The 13,851-nt window shown below is 42.0% G+C and overlaps 2 protein-coding genes across 9 annotated transcripts in view; both read right to left on the bottom strand.

Annotated features, from left to right (window-relative positions):
* Window positions 1–696: 696 nt before the first annotated feature.
* On the bottom strand, window positions 697–8,438 carry mtdhb (metadherin b). Its single transcript, XM_080768070.1, has 12 exons — window positions 7,805–8,438; window positions 7,406–7,534; window positions 6,652–6,733; window positions 5,905–6,078; window positions 5,107–5,259; window positions 4,833–4,907; window positions 4,647–4,712; window positions 4,377–4,492; window positions 3,918–4,028; window positions 3,672–3,782; window positions 3,056–3,170; window positions 697–1,685 (listed from the first exon to the last, which is right to left on the bottom strand). The coding sequence occupies exons 1-12, from the start codon at window positions 8,126–8,128 to the stop codon at window positions 1,621–1,623; spliced, it is 1,521 nt and encodes a 506-aa protein (XP_080624196.1). The 5' UTR covers window positions 8,129–8,438; the 3' UTR covers window positions 697–1,620.
* A 2,621-nt stretch (window positions 8,439–11,059) lies between these two features.
* Window positions 11,060–13,851, bottom strand: part of ubr5 (ubiquitin protein ligase E3 component n-recognin 5) — a 40,858-nt gene continuing 38,066 nt past the window's right edge. For 6 of the 8 annotated variants that reach the window (XM_080769017.1, XM_080769015.1, XM_080769019.1 and 3 more), the window contains exons 52-58: window positions 13,563–13,744; window positions 13,188–13,272; window positions 12,761–12,916; window positions 12,480–12,593; window positions 12,114–12,258; window positions 11,921–12,006; window positions 11,060–11,820 (exon numbers count right to left, since the gene is read on the bottom strand). In XM_080769017.1, coding sequence (XP_080625143.1) covers window positions 11,608–11,820; window positions 11,921–12,006; window positions 12,114–12,258; window positions 12,480–12,593; window positions 12,761–12,916; window positions 13,188–13,272; window positions 13,563–13,744 — 981 coding nt within the window. In that variant the 3' untranslated portion in view covers window positions 11,060–11,607. The remainder of the gene's footprint in view (window positions 11,821–11,920; window positions 12,007–12,113; window positions 12,259–12,479; window positions 12,594–12,760; window positions 12,917–13,187; window positions 13,273–13,562; window positions 13,745–13,851) is intronic. The other 2 variants (XM_080769020.1, XM_080769014.1) reach the window with 1 other exon arrangement.

The raw sequence follows: 13,851 nt of genomic DNA on the forward strand, positions 1-13,851 counted from the left end.
ACAGTAACAGCGGCGTGCTTAACTCAGCCCAATAACATTGGACCACGTGTTGGACCACGTGACCGGCTAGAGAGAGGGGATCACTCTTAGAAAGGGATCACTGAGCTCTGGTGATGTAACCCACGTCGTTTCGAGAATGTCCCGGGAAATTAAATAAATGCCTAAACACTGCATCTGCCAAAACATGAGATTAAATTATTTTTATTCATGATAACGGACATTTTTAAACCTCTAAAGATTAACTAAATGCAATCGGCTATGATGGTGGTTTTTTTTGAAGGTCACATTAACTGTAGAAAACTTTAGTGTAGCAAAACAATATTTCTTTCAAATTTGCTAAGCAACAACAATCAAGAAAACCCCACAGACATAATGTAAAACCCATATCCATCTATTATATTAAAAATATCGTTTCCCTCATAGAGCAGGTCTGGATTGAAAACAACTGCACTAAAACTAGTAAATTCTGCATTAGGCCTACCATATTACAATTTAATATTTTAGGCATTTAGCAGACACTCTTAATCCAGAGCGATTTACAGTGTCACATTATTCCATCATACAAAATATACTACATATGTGGGGGGGGAGAAAGCTGAATAAGAAGGAAAAAAGAGACAAGCTAAACTGCTGTACTTCAGAAATTCTGAATACTGGAATCTAATGAGATCAACATATCCACACAAAGCAATCAAATATAGAAAAGGGGACTTTATTTAGTCTTTTTACATATGGCTTAGCTTTTCTTTATTACAAAGAGGTTTTAGAAAAGGTTTTGAGGACTTTGAGTCAACCACTGGTGGACAGTCATTAGACGATGACACTGCAATGGGACATCACAAGCTCCTATATGGCTCTGGCCACAAGGTCACACAGTAAAAAGTAACGGCAAGGAAACAAGTCAGTCTCAACACATACAGCAGTACAACATTAGATGAATGGTTATAGCGGATGGATTCAGTGAAGTGAGCAATTACAGACATTAAATGCAAACTCCAGAACAGACATGATTCCCTTTCCTGGATGTCTTTATTTTTTTATTCCACACACATTTCCCTGTGAAGTTTGTTTAAAGGCAACACCATGTTAAGCTGCTATTGCAACTCATTGTTGCGGTTACGAGTGCTGTTAAAAAAACAATTTGATTTACACATAGTGTTCCTGGAGGACTTCATTCCCCACAGTAGCCACTGTACCATACAGTAGCTCTTGAAAACCAGAGAGCCAAGAAAATACGACCATTATCATGGACTAATCTTATGCAGATTGATGCTGTGCCAGTTTCTGCTTTCATGGCCACATGCTTGTGGTCATTTTCATTCTCTGTACAGTATACATGGCAAACATCAAACTGCTAAACATTTCTAATAATTACAGAGTGTACCAAATGCATTATTCAAATCATCATTAACAGCATTACATTAGTTTGCACTAGGTTCGATTTTGACCGACCAACATGATATAAAGCCGAGTTCAGAAGTCTTGATTTTCATTTCAATTTGTTTAGCTCCCCCACACCACGTACTGTAGTTTAATTCTGTCTACAAAAAGTGTCGTTGCATAAACAGATGTTGATATAGCGCCTGTTTCATACAGCGGTCTGTAGAGTGGACTCAAGTTTCATGTCTCTCTCCTCGCCTTCTTCTTCTTCGCTGGCTTGGGGGCTTGGCTCTCCTCAAGTTTCTCTGTGGAGAGAAGCAAACAGAGGACATGAGTCACAGCAATAAAACACAATAACACATTGCCATGATTTGTTTACCATTTACCCCAATTCTAAAAAATATATAGTGATTCAAAGTAAACACAATGGACAGAAGGCTGATATACTGTAGGGACAGACTTTAGAGAGTGAACTTAAGAAAGAAAATGAGCAAACAAGAGATTCCGGTTTTTAAGAATCATTCTCGTTTTGGCTGCCTGCTTATTCATTTCACATAGAAAGTGAGAATATAAGGACCTTACTTAGTGTAGCTTAGAGAGAAATGACAAAAGTGGCTAAAAGTCTGTTTGCAGTGAATTGCCTTGTGTTGTCTTGAAGATGAGCTATAACTGCTGGGAAGGCCTTTCAAAGTCAACATCTGGCAATAATGGCTCTCAGACCTAGGACCCCATTTTCACCAGTGCCTTATTCCTTATCTTCTTTTGAATAGTTCAAATAGCCAATCTACAAGCTCACAATGTGTGGAAGTAGATCGACTATTTGAACAATAAAACAAGAAACAAGAAAAGAAAAAATAGAGAATTAATAATAGTAATTAAATAAATCAGGCTAATAGACTTTGGGCGTCATTTATCAATGAGTGTATATTCTGCCTAAAAAAATACACTCACCACGTGATATTGCTCACCACGTGATATTTATCAGTTGATCCTACAGCCAATCCTAGCGCAAATTTGGTCGGAGCTTTTGTAAATGTCACAGCTGAAACCAACCGTCATTTAAATAAAACACTTAAGCTCGTCATTGTGACTTGGAAATAAAATAGGCGTGCATGTCCATTTATGCCAAAATCAAAATGTTATATATTTCCACAGGGATTTATAATAAGTGTGTTACCTCTGATGAGTCCCGCTGCGTCCCGTGGTCAAAATCATCTCGCACATATACACTCATGTTTTAACAGAACCAGTAAAGCACTGTTTAAATGGCTGAATTGTAAACATTTTGTTTATTGTACAATTTTAATTGATTGTACAGTTGGAAATATCCTACCAATTTCATATGACACTTCGATGTATGCCTTTAAAAAATATATTTTTTCACATGCATTTTATAGCAGCAAGCTATACATTTTAGTGAATACAATGCTTCTCCGCCTGTCCACGACAAATGGGTGCAGACAAAGTCTACGAGAGCTCCAGACCAGACGTGAGTTTGGCGTGAGGTCCAAAGTCGCGCTGGAATGATAAATGCAGTGATCTCGCTGTACACCCATTATTTGGTCTAAATCACGTTGATAGATGAGGCCCTATATTTACACAGCAGCCATTATGACACAAGAGAAAAACAGCCACTGTGTAAATATGGTCTGTATGTGCATACTGTCAAACATACTTTGTTGTGTTGGGGCAGCAATGTCATTCTGTTTGGCAGTGGGCTCTTTCTGTGGCACTGGTGTGACAGGGGGCTTCTGGGATGTGTTCTCCTTCACTGGATGTTCCACTCTTGCCTAATGGTAACAACATCAGCAGTCATAAATTACACAAGTAGATTATGACACACACACACACACACACACACACACACACACACACACACACACACACGAAGAAACCACTTAACTTCAATATGTACATTTTTCAGGAAATTAAAAATATTATTTTTTCAGGAAATGAATAAAACCTTACTTTCTTTAAAACAAAGCAATACTGCCTCATGAAAGATGTGACTTTTTATGTCCATTACTTCCATGAGAGGGGGAGAGGTGGTGGAGTTAGTTACTTTAGCAGACCGTTTGAGGGTCCTACTTTTTCATTGGTTCAATATTTTCAAAACACAAACGTAAAGAATGTCCAATAGCACAGACTTATGAAAAAAAAGGACTTAGGTGGTTTCCTCCCGACAGCAACGATATGCAAAAGAAAATACACTTTAAAAACATTTAAAAAAAACATTGATACACAAAGGAAAAAGTTCCTTCCAGAGAACATGCCCTGTGCTGGACACAGACCTCTACAGCAGCTGCCTTGACTGTCTGGACCACAGGAACAGCCTCGTCAATGGGCTGCCGTTTCTTCACTGGAGCTTCTGAGACAACCTCCTTCTCTGCTTCCTCTACCTCCTGAGAGAAACACAGGCACTGACGAGCATGGAAACACAGCCGAGCACACCGCATCGGCGCAGCCATTACCAGACCATGTCATACAGTGAAACGGCTTTAATTCAGTCACTTGGTCATGTGTGGGGTGGGCGTTACCTGGGCAGCGGCATCTCCATCTTCAGCTGCCTTCTTCTTTTTCTTCTTCTTCTTTTTAGTTTTAGCTACTCCATCAGCAGCCGTATCCATCTTTTCCTCTTCCTCCTCATCCTGAGGCAAACACATTAAAAACAGCCCAATTCATTGACCAGACAGCTTGGAGAAAATAAAAAAATTGTGCTCAGGATTAGTGCAAGGTCACTATTCTGTTAATCATTTACATAATATTAAATAACAATGGATATAACAACCTGAATGGACATTTTTTTAACTAGTTCAACAAGATAACGGTTTCTCTAACTAGTTCAACAAGATAACGGTTTCTCTGAGTTTGTATCGTTTCCTAGGGCACAGTTACAACCAGAAAGTTCACAGAAGTTGGAACACTCAGTGCAGCCATGTTATTGTTTTCAGCCTGAAACAAACTATAGCTACTCTATTATGAAGGTTAACTTTAACCTTGACAGGTTCAGGACTGGGATCCTCCAGGATCACAGGGGGCTCTGGCTCCTCAAAGTTGCCCCAGGCCTCAGAGGGGGCATTCCAGTCAGAGCTGGGGTCCACTGAATCACCATCTGAAAAACACAAACCCCTGAAGTAAAAAAATATATGTACAACTATTCCTCGCCATTGATCTGAACAGTCGCCAGAAATGTGGCAGTACTGTAAAGTAGCATCATAACTAAGAAGTAGACAGAGACAAACAAAACAAAAAAGTCTCATCCTTACTCAATCCAGACCACTCATCCTCCACTCTGGGCTCGTTGCTCAAGAGCCGCTCAGAGGCTTGGGGCTCTGCAGAGACAGAAAGTAGTGAGTCAACCTAGCAGGGTAGAGGTCATTTCTTGGTAAACTACACCATCTGGTGGGAGGCCAAGTGAAGCACAACATCCAGTTATTTTGTCACTTTAATACCTGCTACTACTTCACAACCGGTCACAGCTTTTGGGTCAGTAATCTTGATCGGACTTTCAATTACAGTCCAGGACCCTGAAACAGACATATTAAACAGTTCTCAGAGTGGATGAGGGGCAAAGTCAGAATACATCGTTTGTCACAAATCTACAAAAAAATAAACAATATATATATATATATATATATATATATATATATATATATATATATATATATATATATATCTCAAGACACCAACATAGTAAACTATATATTATAAAAAGATGACTTTTACCATCAATCTCATTTCCCAAGAGGGAGTTTTTTTCTCGACTGGCAGAAGAGTGACTGTTGTCTTGACCAGCTGTATGAGACGAAACCTTGACAGGATTGTCATTCAAAACACCAGCCACCATAGGCGCTGGCATTGCTGCCTCACTGCTGTTAACTGACAACAAGAGACAAACATATGATACTCAGCCACACACAATGGCAATGTACTTAAAACATTTGTATAATCCTTGAAGAAAGGGAGCTTATTATTAACTAGAATGAGCCATAAAATTTGATGATTCATGGCTCAGTAGTCAGTAATTCATTGGATGGATGGTAGAATTTAATTTCGATTTTTGCCTATAACAGGGGTGCACACAAACATGTACAGACTCACATACATATTAGCAGAAAACTCCTTCCATTGAGAGTCAAAGATGTTCCCAAATGCCTGTATTTTTACCATTACTTTTATTTTTTGTCAACGAGACTAGAGACCAGTAAAACTTGACGACTCCTCGACAACACATCAGAGAGAATCATCTCTCAGTAATGCCAATTTAAGCTGTTTATGCAAGATAGCCTTGAGGGCTGATACATGTGCATATGCACTGACTGCATCACACACACACACACACACACACACACACACACACACACACACACACACACACACACACACACACACACACACACACACACACACACACACACACACACACACACACACACACACACACACACACACACACACACACACACACACACACACACACACACACACAGTTCAGATTAAATACACCATATATTTCCTCAATACCTTTTTTCTTCTTCTGAGAGGAAGGCACAGAGGCTGCTGTGGTCTTGAGTTGCTCTGGGGGAGCACTATTTGGAATGTCCCCTGTTCTAGGACTGGCTGAGCCATCGCTCGGTGGCTTTTCCTTCTTGCGTTGCTCACGCTTCTCCTTGTTGCTGACCTTGGTCTCCCAAGTGCCTGAGAAACAAGACATACCGGTAGGTACATTGAGAAAGTATTAGTGTGGAAAATACCACAAGGGTATTAAGATTAGGAAACACAGTATGGATTAGTGGGGGTGGGTTGTGGCAGTGACGCCGCTGCCATCAGGATGTAAAAATGCGGGGACATTATTTGGGTCGGGGGGCGACTTCATGACTCATATTGTTGTGTATTATCCCGCCTGACACCTTGATCGAGTTGAGACTAGAGCAACTGCAGTTACTGCACCTATGCAGCCAATACACAACGACTATTGTGCAGCTAAATGGAAACGGTGCTAGACCATAGCATGCACCAGTGCCGGTCAGGAAAAATGAATAGACCAGGCATTCTCCAATAGTGCGGGGACAGTCAGACCCAAATGACCCCCCCCCCCCCCCTTTTTTGTGAAGTGACCCGAGTCACCCGGCTGCTGAAATCAGTCATGCGTTTAAAATCAGTGAAGACTGCTTTAGCAAATGAGAACAGAGAGTGGTGAATAACATGAAGAGATCTGTATGAACCGAAGCATCGTTTTCCTGAATCATCACATTATTCATAACATCTCACCTCCTTCTGGTTCTTTGCCATCAGCAGTGCCCGTCTTGGTCTCCTTTGCCGTCTGTTTGGGCTTCTTCTTGGACTTCTTCACCTAGGAGACCAGAAACAGAGTGAAGAGTGAGAGTGTACAAGATACACTGTTGACTGTACAGTACACACGACACTATTGTGTGTTTACATCTCCAAGGGCAGTGACTAAGCCGCTCTTACACTGAGCCATAGATACTCAATCGCAACACCATGTTCAAAACACATCTATATTTAAGTGAAATCACATCTATATTTAAGTGAAATTACATACACCACCCAAGACTCCCTAAACCCGTTAGCCTTTTCTTTGACAACACCACAAACCTGCTGGGCTTCTGTGCAATCAGATTACTACAAGTTAAAACTTGTTAATGTCAATCAAGGGTCACAGTGCTTTGCGGATTCTAGAAGGCAACGCTTGATGAACGGACCACACCTGACACTGTCCTAAGTCAGGAGCCATCCTTCAGGATTATGCTGCATCTGCAAGTTAAGATGGTAACCCGATACTGCCAGCTGGTCTGTCCACATCAGAGTGTGACGAGCGTGGGGCTACCCTCTGCTTCCAGGAATTGTAGGGGATCCACAGAATGTAACATTATGATATCAATTTGAATGGTAATAGCAGATTAACATGTAATTACACAAATATTTTCAAGACACATCTTGAGTAAGATATATTGAGATGCTCAGTTCAGGGTGGATTTGGTACTGCATGGCTGTAGTTGGTTACCTCCGCAACCGGTTCAGCCTTCACTTCTGGTGGAGGTGCCTGGTGATGTGGCACACTCTCCTCTGCCACTATGGCTTCCTCCTGTGGTTCAGCAACCGCCCTTCCATTTGGCTGGGCTGCCTGGGCTTTCTGTATAAGACAACAGATCGGACAGGGATAGGAGGTCATAATAAAGTCCTGATCAACAGCCTATACACGTAGTTTCCTTTCAAACAAGCATTGTGTCATGTGGCACCCAAGTCTAGCCTGCCACGGCCTGACACTAGCTGCTTAATCAGTGCACAAAGCTAGCTCATTACCACGACTGAACTGGTGTAGCCCAACTATTCTGATGAGATGTTAGCCAGTTAGCTAGCTTTGCTAAGAGTAATTATTGACATTTTATTCGAGTCTACTTGCCTTTTCCGGCTTCTTCTTCTTTTTCTTCACCTCCTCGGCTTTGACCACATGCTTGACAGCCGCTTTGATTTCAATGCAGTCATCCACCGAGTCGCGTCGTTTCCTGCATATTGCCCGACAGGTCGAGGCCCACAAAGCAACCATTAGCACCAGACCGATGCATGCAGCCAAGATGACAACCCATGGCGGAATCAGATCGGGCTTCAGTCCCAGATCCACGCCGAGCTCAGAGTGCAGCAGCTCCAGGCCGCTGTTCAACAGCTCATTCAAACGGCTGGTGAGAACTTTGACCTGCCGAGAGGTCGCGTCCTGCCAGTTCTCCATCCCTATTGCGTTTTTATTTGTTGGTATTTCAACAGACCGATTAGTCACGCTTGGTTGCTACTAAGCGTAGCTTGGGCTAGCTTGCAGTTGCAAGTGCTAGCTAAAAATAACGGAACGGTTTCGACATGATGGCAAATATCCTAACGCTACTCTACTCCCCGCCCGGAAACATCCACATAAAGCCGACTGTGTTAGCAAGCTAACGAGCTAATAATATGCTGATAAGATAACGGGCCGTCCAACGGCAGGGAGCGGCAGTCAGACAGTACAACCTACTGCCACAGTGCTGGAGGTTCACCTCATATGGCACCGTCCATTCTGACAGCTACAAGGAAAGGGGGCAGGGCGCCACAGAGCGACGGGTCTCGCCGATTGGCTAATAATAACCGCATTTATGCTTCGTCGTTACGCGACCGCGGTGCCGCTCAACCGAATATAGCCGACCTGCCAGACCTCGACGCATCGCGTTTGTGACGCGTTGTGGGCTTGCAGATCGTCTATTTTCGGCTGCTCGCGGGACCATAGTACGACGGACTCGGACTCCTGCTTCTAATTCACGGTCAAAACTTAAAAGAAAGAAGAGAGAAGAAAAGACAAGGTAAATCTCAGCTCTTGAGCAAATTGCATTATTTTAATGAATAAAACTTCATTTTAACCAATCTCTATACTATACTGAACTTAATTGAAGTGACCATATGACATGAGGAAACTGGAGAGAATATTTGTTTCCATTAGGAGTTTAGGACAGACCCAATATCACAGTTGATCTGCTATTTTTGGTGAATATATAGTGTAGGCCTACTGTAGGCTGAAAAAGAATGCACCAAGTACAGTTTAACTCGGGTCCATTAAGTAGAGGTGTTAAGTGGTGACAATGATTAATTCCAAATATTATCAAATTAGGCTATTTGATTTTGAGGCACCCCTGGATTTACGTCTAACTGCTCTAGGGGTTCCTGGTAATCTGGCCTATAGGATGACCAGATCCAAACTAATTGGGATGGGACAGTGTTAGCAACTAAATTACTGAAATATTGCATATAATTTTGTTATTAAACCACATATTTGTTTTTGTTTTAAAATGCATGGGTGTTATGTATGGCCGACTCGATGTTGTAGAACTTGTAGCCTAGGGTATATTTCTCATGTTATTTTAACAGGCTTAAAAAGACATCTTGCACAAATTGAGAGCTTTACAACTACTAAACTAACTATTAGGGCATTTGAACACTGCGTGCCAGTCACAATGTGGGACAGGGTCTCAATTTGTGGGACGCCTGAAAAGTCTTGGAAATGAGACACTGTCCCATGCAAAGGGCCAATCTGGTCACCCTAATCGGGCCCCTGCAGGGCACTGGCTGGCTCATTCTAAACAGCACTGGCCCCGTTCCATAATCCACAACAAACATTCAAAACAAACAAAACTTTTTTTCTCTCTCTTTCTTCAAAACTATCTAAGCTTGACACCAGAAATGACCCCCCCCCCCAAAAAAAACCCCCAAAAACAATGTTATATCTTTAAACGTCTTGATGAATTAAATACCTAGGATCACAATGGAAACAAGCCCTCAGTGCTCTATCCTTTTAGCATCATTGTACCACTGTACGTTTTGCAAACTGTTAATAAAATATTCAGTCTGTGTGGGAGTCAACCACAATTATATCACTGTCTTGTAAGACAAAATATAGCTGAATCATAATAAGTACTTTATTTATACATAATCTAGCATAAAATGGAATCTGACCACTCAGCCGACATGCTGATAAAAAAATCACCAAAGCAGTGCCTGGATGTCTGCCCACCTCCTGAACACAATTGGTCGGAGTTAAGGGGAAGGAAGTTGGGTAATATTTGTCACTGTATGTAATGGTAGGATTAATAGTGTTAGGGTACCATTACTTTTGTACAATATTTATTTCAGGTGAAATGGGAAATAAAGACGGATTTAGGACTTTGAGTAGAGCCACTGATCCATCCACTTATCTGGAGTCGGGTTGCAAAGGTAACAGTTCCATAAGAGAATCCCAGACTTCCCTTTCTTAGGCTCATCTATAGTTTCTTTAAACTGGGGGATCCTGAGGCGTTAATCCCCAACCTGGGTCTGTCCTGTGGTATCTTCCCAGCTGGACATGCTGCAAAGACCTCCTCTCCTCTAGAGACGTCCAGGAGGCAGCCATACTAGATGCCTGAACCAACTTAATTGCCTCCTTTCCCCATAAAAGGAGCTAGTCTCAAGCTAGTACTCAAGTCTCAACCTGGTGACAGTGCTTAATATCCCTGGGGGAACTGACAGCTAACCTTATTTCGGCTGCCATCTTGTTCTTTCGGTCATGACCCACATTTCATGACCATAGGTGAGAGCAGAAACAAAGATGGACTTCGTTGCTTAGATCCCTATAATCACAACAGTGGTACTGTGTATGTAATCCTGCTGTTGCGATTCGAGAACCGATCAGCGCTAAACATTTATAAATGCATTGTGAGCTTGTAAACCAGCCATTTTCATGCAACTTTTTGATGACAGGTAAATTTGACCTGGAGTAGTCACGACTTTGCAAAGGAACACTTAATTTAAACATGGCACACAGAACACCAAACAAACTCTAGCAGTCCAAAGTTCTGAGGTCAACAAAGTAGAAACCAGTGCCAAAGTAGTCAGGGCCTTTAGTGATCCCAGATAGAGAACCACTCCGACCAAACCATGGATCCTCTGACAATCTTGGACCGGAGACAGTCAGGGAAGCTGTGCTCCCCCCATTTTAAAACTAGCATTACAACAGTGGTCACATAAACCCATTCAGGAGTAGGTTGACAGTAGTACTGTTAACAGTCACAAAAAGCAGCCGATTGTGAGGATTCATTGTTCAAAGAGATACTGGGAGAAAGAATCAACACACGTATGGTGGTATAATAAATAAAGACCAAATGAATAATTTGCATCCAAGTTTATTTTGAAATTCCATACTCCCCCTATACAAGAAAAAAATGACTCTCCACAAAGGCAGCAGTGAACTGTCAGTGATAGTATTAGGGCAGGGAGGGGGAAAAAGAAAAAAACGATAATCACAGTGTGTCTCATTTTCTTTTCTTTTTTTACTTTATTTTAAATACTTCTACTGCTGTCATCTTTGGCTGGGGTTCGGCTAACAGTTTGCTGTCGAGCCAAATTCCTGGGAAGTAAAGGTTTAAGCGAATAGAGCAGAGCTGTGGGCTTTAAGTCTTTACAATGCCAATGCAGGAATGTTCTGGACTTTATACCTCTTCATAAACACAAAATAAAAATAAAATAGAAAGAACAAGCCGTCTGTGTTCACAACACAAACAAATATTACCGCCTGGGGAGATAGCGACAGTATGTCGAATTTCATAAAATTGTATAGACAAAAAATAAATCTACAAAAATGGAGCTAGGCAAATATTACACAACGGTAAACAAGATGTGTCTCTGTTTATTTCTTCTTTTAGTCTTTGTTAACCTCTACACGAAACCAAAATTCTTGGTCTTAATGGCTAGCAAAAGTTTCTGTTTGAGAATCTGTTTGGAGGAGTAGAGTGGCACGTAGAGACGAGAGATGCAGGTGTTGGCTGTGGGTAGGTGCTGGTCATCGGGAGGCCGGATGGTGATGGAGGGCATTGGCTGGAAGCCCTCTTCACTAGCTGGCAGAGAAGGACTGGAGGTCCAGAAGTATACCTGAGGAGCACGCAACAATTACGGGAAAACTATATTAAAGTGGTGTCATTTTGAGACAGCTTGAGAGTGAATTGGTTGAAATAATTTGCAGGGCACTTACCAGATCTTGCCTCTCAGTCATGCTCATCTTCTCAACAATGGACCAAAACCAGCGTTTAAACTGCAGTAGTTTGTCTGCATTTTCCCCTGTGGAATCAAATAAGTAAAGATATTTTCTCAGCATAGCAAAAATATACAAATGCAACTTGAATAAGATGAGCACAACACTTCAAATACAGGGGGAACAGGCATACCGGATTCATCATTGAAGGAGGTGAAACTGATGAGCATCTGCACGTTAACCTCTCCACAGCCATTTACTAGCAGCCTGAAGTCTTCTGCAGTCAGATCCTCCAGGGAGTTCTTGGGAAGCACATCTAGCAGACCCTTTCTCATCGCCTAGTAAAGAAACAGAACTCACATAAGTGGTGTGGTATGACATTTGATTAATGCCCGACAGGGTTCCTACACATTTGGAGCATCACTGTGGCACTGATGCTCATGCATGCAACATTGGTGAATCAGTCAGTTAGACATATTATAGCCCAGCCCCCGTACCCCCCGGTATGGCAAAAAACAGAGGATTCATGGTCATATTTAAGGGCGTTGTTGATGCTCACGTGAAGAGGTTGCTCTGCCACCACCAGCATTCGGTGCTCTGCGTATTTCCTCACATACTCATACACATTGAGAGGAGTCACTGGCATGTTCACCCCGCCATTGAGTAGCTCCACCTGATAAATGTCACAGAAACCTTTAGTTAAATATCAATCTCATTCTTTGCTGAAATATAATAAATAAAATGGGGTCCAAATAGAACCTTAGGGGTTTGTACACTCTCAGTCTTTAAGACCAGAAGCAAAATGAACTGGTCTGACTCTTATTGGGAATCATCCTTTACCTGTCCAGCTCCTTCCTCTTTGCAGAGGTCGATGGCAAACGCAAGGTCCATGGCGGCAAAGACTGCCTCAGCCTCTCCAGCCTGTGAGTGGCGGATGAGCTGCCGCAGGCTCTCATACATCACTGGGTCGAAGAACGCAAAGTCATGCCAGTTCACCTGCAACAACAATAACATACATCCACCGTTACTTGTAGACTAGTTCACTTAACATCTAAAAAGTTAGTTGGCCGGAGTCCTCCAGGGGTCTATACTAGGTTCACTAGTGCTAACCTCCACACCAAATGGCGTTGACAAAAATATCCCATCTGCTATTTTTGCGGAATGTCCGCCATATAATAGGACACTGGGGTTCATGTGGTTATTTACTTAAGATTAGTATGAAGAAACACGCTCTATATTGAGGTCTATATCATCGGTTTTCGCTTACCTTTCTTCCTAGCAGCACCTTGATGACATGTCTGTTCAATGTAATTGGGCAAAGCTCATTCTGCAGCAGACAAAGCCCAAGTATCCTACAGAAAACACATTACAAACATAAATAATTGTTACACCACAAAAACTTTCATTATGGATATTACATACAGACAGGTGACCGAACACTCTTGACTTATGGGACTTAAACAAATAAAAAATAGACTCAAGTATTAGCTCAGAAGACAGTTCAAGACACATCGCAACAACATGTTTCATATTCTGAGCAAATCCAAGTTATTCTGGCATAAGTAATGCCTTGAATTACATTATTATAAGTTTATTTTCCATATCTGATTAATCAAACATTAAGCAATTAGACAATTGTTACCTGCCGATGTTGCGGAAGCAATTGAGCCTTGCTTCTGTGTTCTTGCCAGGCCGGGGGGAGTAGAAGCCACGCTTGCCAGGCTGGTAGAATAGAGGAGCGTTGTCATCCCCGTCATCTGGGTCATCCAACTCCATGTCCACCACACTGCGTGTGGAACCATGGCGCTTACGGTTCTCCTGCTGCTAGAACCACAGAACACACGCACACACCAAGAGATAGGAGGCATTTGTGTGTGTGTAAGAGTGGTTAAGAGTGGATTGCATCTGGAAAGCATCTGTGTATTAACCCA

This window comes from Protomyctophum bolini (genome assembly GCF_963924005.1).
Source record: "Protomyctophum bolini genome assembly, chromosome: 7".
NCBI classification, from domain to species: Eukaryota; Metazoa; Chordata; class Actinopteri; order Myctophiformes; family Myctophidae; genus Protomyctophum; species Protomyctophum bolini.

Excerpts from the sequence above, each read along its gene's own strand:
- mtdhb (XM_080768070.1), bottom strand. The coding sequence starts at position 8,128 with ATGGAGAACTGGCAGGACGCGACCTCTCGGCAGGTCAAAGTTCTCACC. Across the intron at positions 6,734-7,405 it reads AGGCTGAACCGGTTGCGGAG|GTGAAGAAGTCCAAGAAGAA; the intron begins GTAACCAACTAC and ends CTGGTCTCCTAG. Across the intron at positions 5,260-5,904 it reads CTCTCAGAAGAAGAAAAAAG|TTAACAGCAGTGAGGCAGCA; the intron begins GTATTGAGGAAA and ends TCTTGTTGTCAG.